The sequence below is a fragment of the Telopea speciosissima genome, chromosome 3 (assembly GCF_018873765.1).
Source record: "Telopea speciosissima isolate NSW1024214 ecotype Mountain lineage chromosome 3, Tspe_v1, whole genome shotgun sequence".
NCBI classification, from domain to species: Eukaryota; Viridiplantae; Streptophyta; class Magnoliopsida; order Proteales; family Proteaceae; genus Telopea; species Telopea speciosissima.
Window position 1 is genome coordinate 25,656,830 of NC_057918.1, and position 6,809 is coordinate 25,663,638.

The 6,809-nt window shown below is 38.0% G+C and overlaps 1 protein-coding gene across 1 annotated transcript; it reads right to left on the reverse strand.

The window, feature by feature from the left end:
* Positions 1–1,757: 1,757 nt before the first annotated feature.
* LOC122655856 (IAA-amino acid hydrolase ILR1-like 1) lies at positions 1,758–4,099 on the reverse strand. Its single transcript, XM_043850225.1, has 5 exons — positions 3,665–4,099; positions 3,431–3,556; positions 2,501–2,815; positions 2,258–2,386; positions 1,758–2,165 (listed from the first exon to the last, which is right to left on the reverse strand). Exons 1-5 carry the CDS (start codon positions 4,022–4,024, stop codon positions 1,758–1,760), a joined length of 1,338 nt encoding a protein of 445 aa, XP_043706160.1. The 5' UTR covers positions 4,025–4,099.
* Between the last annotated feature and the right edge of the window lie 2,710 nt (positions 4,100–6,809).

The following is a 6,809-nucleotide window of genomic DNA, read 5'->3' on the forward strand; positions in this document are numbered from 1 at the left end:
CCCTTCAAATGCCATTTTTATGTTTTTTTTCTTCCACCGTTTCATATTATTGGGTGAGCTTGCTTAACCTCACCGTCGGGTGATCCAAGATTATAAGAAATTAAAAAAGAATGCCCAAACAAAGAAAACTAGCAAAAATATCCTTGCGCCGTTGCGCGCCATCGGAAATGGATGGGGCCCACAGATTGCCAGTTGTCGTATTCCACGTTAGCCAGACTGTCCGTCCGGACAGGGTAGCGCTGCCTGAGGATCAGGGCCTTATATAAATACTGCCCCCACCTTCACCACCTTTACGGCTTTACTTCCTTCGTAACAACAACGCTCACGAATCTCTCGGTGTAGCCGGAAACCTTCCTTTCTCTCTCAAAGAAGCGAAATCACAACAGGTGAAAAGGTAGAAATGGAGGATTTCAGCTGCAAATTTTCGTTCGTGGCTCTCATGGCGATCGTCTTTGCCATCTTCTCTCTCATTGGAGATGCCACCGCTGCTGATGCTCCGGCTCCGAGCCCAACTTCAGGTGCCGGAATCGGTGCCATCTTCCCCTCGGTTGCCGCCGCGTTTCTCGTCTCTTTCGTGGCCTTCATGTTCGGATCTCTCTACCGATGAACGATTCCATTATTCCAAGATCTCGTCCGTCTCTAAGTCATTTTCCATTGTTCCATCTTAATTACTACTCGGAGACTACGGATCCTTCTTATGAGTTTGTTTCTGTCGAATTTATCATGTGCTATGAATGCTTTCTCCTCTTTCAATAGATTTTTTCTTTCTTTCGTTGCATTGTTCAGATCTTTCTTTTACAACTGGTCGGATGTTCTTGATCGATCTTAAGTGAATGAAATCTGGCCTATGGTTCTGCAATAGTTTCTCTGTTGGATGAATGCCTAGGGTTTTATATGATCACAAACGTTGGAGTAAGTAATTAGATATCATAGATGGATGGAATTATAATTTCTATTACTACTGCTGAACGTAGATGTGAGGGGATGGATTTCACCATGTATTGAGGCTTCTGATGCTGTTAAATAGATATATTCCTTTCATATAGATTTCAAATTACTCTTTATCTCTTTTTCAATCAAGCACCATATGATTTTGCTCTGCTCTCTTGCTAAATTTCTCCACATGCTTACTGTAATCAATTAAGACGAGAGATGAGCACTAACTTCTCATGGTGAATGGTACTCAATCTTAATTTGAAGCGGTTTTCAAAGTTTTAAGAGGAAGTAAATGAAAATAAGAACAAAAATGTTCTTTCTGTAGCGGCGTTTCGTTTTTTCTGTACCATCAAATTTACCTGTTATACTTAATTGGCTGTGTATTCAGAGAATTCGACGTTACATTGACGATATTACCAAGTTGTATACGTAAAAATTTGCTGATTTCCGTAGGTCGTTGAACCATTCACCCAACGTGGCCACCAGTTTAGCATAAACTATGGGTTCTTCTATGCTCTGCATTAATTTAATTTAATACCTACTGTTCTACCAACTGCAATTATATAAAATTAGCATATTTTTGCAGGAACAACACTTTATTATAAGAGTAGACCATATAAAACATACAGTGTTAATGTTTGCATCTCCAACCTGCAAAGCTATCCTTTGAAAGAAAAATGGGGGAAAAGAGCAGTTTCTCTAGTGTCAATGTGGGTGGCCGGGTGACCTTTATCTCACAGAGTCAACACTTAAAAACTACCCAAATCAAGCTCTAAACAGGCCCAGTGCTTTCATAAACAACTGATACTATAAGAATTACCTCATAATTCATCATGGGCCTTTCCCTCTGCCAACTGAGACTTGGGTTGGAACTCAAGAAGGTACCTCATTGCCAATGATGCCTGTAGTGCTGCACCATAAGGAAGTGAATCTTCATTGAGTGTGAAACTAGGGTTGTGATTAGCTGCAAGAGGTCCCTTTGTCTCATCCTTCATCCCAAGGAAGAAGTTGTATCCAGGTATGATCTCAGAGAAGAAGGCAAAGTCCTCTGCTCCCATCGTTGGTTTCATTATTTCCAAGTTCTGCACACCGATCATATCCCCTGCTACCTTCCAGAAGTGCTCATGTAAGTCTTCATTGTTTACAGTCACTGGATAGAAGGGCTTCTTGTCTTCAAGGAAATCAACCTTTGCACTGCACCTATGTACTGCAGCTCCGCCCTTGATAACCTGTGTGTCACTAAAAGCATTAGTGATTGATCACCAATATCATAAGCTGTTTATGATCAATTTTCACATTTCATCGATGCATATATAAATACCTCCTCAATTCTTTGCTTGAGTTGCATAAACTTTTCATTTGAAAGAGCTCGGAATGTGCCACCAATTGTTACAGAATCTGGAATAACATTGAATGCACTACCTCCTTGAAACTTTGCAACTGAAACCACCTGCAGGACATTATGAATTGTGTTCATGCATGAGACAGTGACTATTCTTGCATTTGAGATTGCAAACAAGAAAATCTATGCAACACTAAAAAAAAAAAAGAGACAAAACCATACTTGTGAATCTAGAGGATCAGCTTCACGAGAAACGAGATGCTGCAAGCTAACAACTGCATTGGAAGCTGCTAAAATTGGGTCAATTGTATTATGAGGGATGGCTGCATGACCCCCTCTTCCACTTATTACTGCCTCAAAGAAACCACTTCCAGCCCTTATAAGGCCAGGCCTGGAAGCTACTGAACCAACGGGTATTTCAATAGAAACATGGAGCGCAAAGATAGCAACAATGTTCTCCAATGCTCCATCCTCAATCATTTTCTTTGCTCCCCCACCACCTTCCTCAGCTGGTTGGAAAAGAAGAGCAACTGTTCCCTGTTCAAACCATCAAATACCATTCACATTACACATTACATACATTTATATTCATCCATCACTTAAAATACCTGCAACAATCAGAAACTGCTAAAGTTAAAGTTAAAGGTGTCAATGGGGTTGACTCTGGTTTTGGAGAATTGGAATGGTTGGTAATCAGTTTTGGTTGCAAGGAATCAAATCAATAACCGTTTTGTTTATTAAGCGGTTCCAAAATTAAGATCCACTCCGGTCTAATAATGGGATAGTTTGATTTATTAATGATTTTGGGCTCTCAAACAATTAAATAAGAAGTCTCAAATTCCTAAGAAAGCAAATAAGTTACAGTATATAAATTATTTCAATATATATTTCTAAGCAAAATCGGGATAAGGCTGTGTAGATTATGACCCTCCCAAACCCCACAGTTGCTTAAGTAGGTCTTGAAGTGTGGATCATATAACCAAAAATGCTAAATGTTCTCTGTGCCGGGGTGCAGTCTGGCCCAGATACATGGGGGTGGGCGAAATGATCACCCTGCCCCCCTAATGGCAGGCCCATGTATCTAGACGAAGCCTGTGTTGCGGCACAGAGAACATTAACCCAAAAATAAAAAAAAAAATAAAAAGAACACACCTGAATATTATCCCGATACTCATTAAGGATTTTAGCTGCGCCAAGAAGCATGGCAACATGACCATCGTGACCACAAGCGTGCATCTTCCCAGGGATTTTACTCTTATGTTCCCACTCCACAATTTCCTATTTCATCACAGAACAAAACTAAATAAATCTTCAAAGAAATTAAAAGGAGAAAAAAAGAATTTATTTATTTTTTCTTTGTGAGTCAGTCTGAATATTCTTAATTACCTGCATAGGAAGAGCGTCCATATCTGCTCTAATCCCGACGAAGGGTGCTTTACCGGTGCCGACATAGCCGACAACGCCGGTACCTGCAAATGGGTGTTTGTAAGGGATGCCCATCTTATCAAGCTCAGCTCTGATAAGCTTACTGGTCTCAAATTCCTCGTAAGCAATTTCTGGGTACTCATGTATTTTCCTCCTAACACCTACTATCCAATCCATAAACTCTGGTGTTTTGGCATGGCTGAGATAACTCACAGAACTTTCAGCAAGCTCTTTGGCCGTCAAGGAAGAACTTGAGATAGTGAGTATTGTCTCAAACAAGTGAAGGATCAAAATCAGAAAAACCCATTTGCTGAAAGCCATGGTTCTCTCTCTGCAACTGAGCTTAGAAGTCGACGAATATATATAATGGATAGTTTGTGGGGAATCTAACAAACGAGAGAAAGAGATATGAATCTCTTTTTTCCTTTTTTTATTAAGAAGTCATGGATTCATGCCATAGTTGAGTTGGATGCTTCAGTCATTCCTCCCATAATCCATACATCTCTGATCTAATCTAAGCTCTCTGGCTATACAAAAGGACGAATAAATGCAGTCTCTTTCTCAAACTGGATGAGTCAGGCTTCACTTCAGAGTCGCTCCTAACAGCGGACCAGTGATGCAACCCCATAACGCATGTGACAAAGTTGCTGCCCCTTCCACGTTGCCTTCTGGGCCCACAGGGTCTATATTTATATTATCCAAGCCGTCGTTGCATTGGGCCCCAACTACCTCTTCTACTTTGGATTTGGGATCATTTTCAGTACAGTAAATACTCAATTGGACAAAACTTGGCAGCTGCCCGGGTTGCAGTCATGTTCCTACTGCCCCAATCATAGGCATGGATTTGGAATCCTAAAGTATATTCTAGAAAATATTAAAATCTATAAGGTATTATGAATCCAAAGTGGAAAAGAATTATTCCAAGTTGGTGCTTGTTATTGGGGGCCACAACAACTTGGGTTGCAATCAAAAGTTTTCCTATGCATCTTGTGGATGGAGGATAATAAATTTTTTTTTTTTGTAAATAACATCTTTTATTTTTCTAAAATTGAAATGAAAGATCATTATTAATTAACGAAGGTGCAACGGTAAAATTATTGTATTACGACTTAATGGTTCAGTGATGAGACACTCGTGCATTAGGTATTCTACTTTTTTTATCTTCTTTTTTCTTCTTTTTTATTTTTCTTTTTTTTTTTTTTTTTTTTTTTTTGTGTTAACGTAGACACCCATCACATTTCCATTAATGACCATGGTGAAAGAATATTTCATTAGCTTAACCGTCGAAGAAGGAAAACTGCCTCAAATTTATAATGTGTGACATATTCATTTGTGAAAGATGATGGTCTAGATAAGTTAAGTTCTATGATTCTGTCCCGTTTCATGCTTGTCTTTCATCAAAATATCTTATGCAATTGGTGCCTTAACAAAGATTTTTTTTATTAAATAAAAATAAGAAGAAAGGAACTAATGATGGGTTTTGATCAAAGTACCTACCAGTGGGTCAGAAATAAAAGATGAGCCCTGGCTTAGAAATTCCATATTTCAATTAGAAATAGAAATATTTTAGTGACAGATAACGTGGTTAAACATCAAAATATACTTTTAGCAATTAGTAGATAAACCCGTTTGCTGAAAGCCATGGTTCTCTCTACCTCTCTTTTTCTCTCAAGTAAATTCTTGTTTCATCCACGAATTGAATCTCATTAGAAGCTATTTGGATGAAACTTATTGTTGGCGAGACAAAAGTGAGGGGGAGTCCTGGCGAGATAAGGACACTAGATCACTCCAATCCCAATATAGTAAGAAATCGTGAAGAATTATATGGTGATTATGATTACCCAATTAACAATTGTAATCAATCTCTATTTTACTTTATTTAAGGAGATAAATCCTTTTCAGAAAATAAGTTGAATGGGGATTAGCATCGTGGATGTAGCCTACGGGTGAACCACGTTATTTTCTTGTGTTCTCTATCATTTTCTCTTCTCTTATCTTCTTGTTTCTCGGATTTTCTATGCGATTAAAGCTGAAAACACTTATATAGTTCGATTGTAGCCCATTTAGTATGGGCCTTTTATAATCCACTTAGGATCATGTAAGTAAATCATAGATGTCAGACATTTGTGTTGGATTAATTGCATTTGATGTATATATCTATCAAACCCAATTTAATATAATTAAATTAAGGGCAAAAAGTCTCTACTTGGTCGCATGGTCTCTACACAAGCGTCTAGGCCAATAAGTGAACACGCCTGGATATCTACCCACGGGGCATAGGTGTCAAGTCACGGTGCCCTATGAGAGGGCGTAGGAAACACCACCAAGTATAGATCTTTTTTCTTTTAAATTGATTAATATATTTTTATATCCATGTGCTTTTTGTGATTAATTTAATAATGTGCAAATGCCCACTTTTACCGTTAGTAGTTCACAACTATGGATACTTTTGGGCACTCTATTCTAGCGTTGCCACCTTGTATATTTTTCTAATGGAATTATTTTGGAAAAATAAATATGGGCACTTAATTGTGTTGAACATTGATCCATTGGAATTTTCGTTTTGGTTTACCGTCATTGTATTTGCAAGGAGAATTTCAGTAGTTACTTTTCCCGTATCTAAGAGGCACTTACTGTTGCGTTTATATTTCATGTGATTGTGGTGATCCAATGATTGATGTCTATCGACAGGACTAACAACACACCAAATGCTCGTTGTATGATACATGTGTGAATGTGAGTGTTTATCAACATGGTTTCACACCCCCAACAAGGTGAACATCTAAGTACGTGAGTAATTGGATAATAATCGATCAGAATCTGGGGTCTTGATAATATTAGTTTAATATTATTATTTGAAATAATTTTCAAATAGTTTTAGTTGATCATTGGTCCTAATACTCACCATTAATTATACATTATAGTAGCAATTTGGCGGGTTTTTTGATTGCATACTTGTGAGGATGCATTGTGGATGTTGGTAGTATGAAGATAAAATATAATGAAAGTATCAATTATAGGGAGTTTTCAGGTTACGTCTTTTATATAGATGTCTATTTGTTAAATTAAGGATAACTTAAAAGGCTACTCTTTAGGATCACACCGC

Excerpts from the sequence above, each read along its gene's own strand:
- LOC122655856 (XM_043850225.1), bottom strand. The coding sequence starts at position 4,024 with ATGGCTTTCAGCAAATGGGTTTTTCTGATTTTGATCCTTCACTTGTTT. Across the intron at positions 3,557-3,664 it reads TGGACGCTCTTCCTATGCAG|GAAATTGTGGAGTGGGAACA; the intron begins GTAATTAAGAAT and ends GTGATGAAATAG. Across the intron at positions 2,166-2,257 it reads TCAAGCAAAGAATTGAGGAG|GTTATCAAGGGCGGAGCTGC; the intron begins GTATTTATATAT and ends AGTGACACACAG.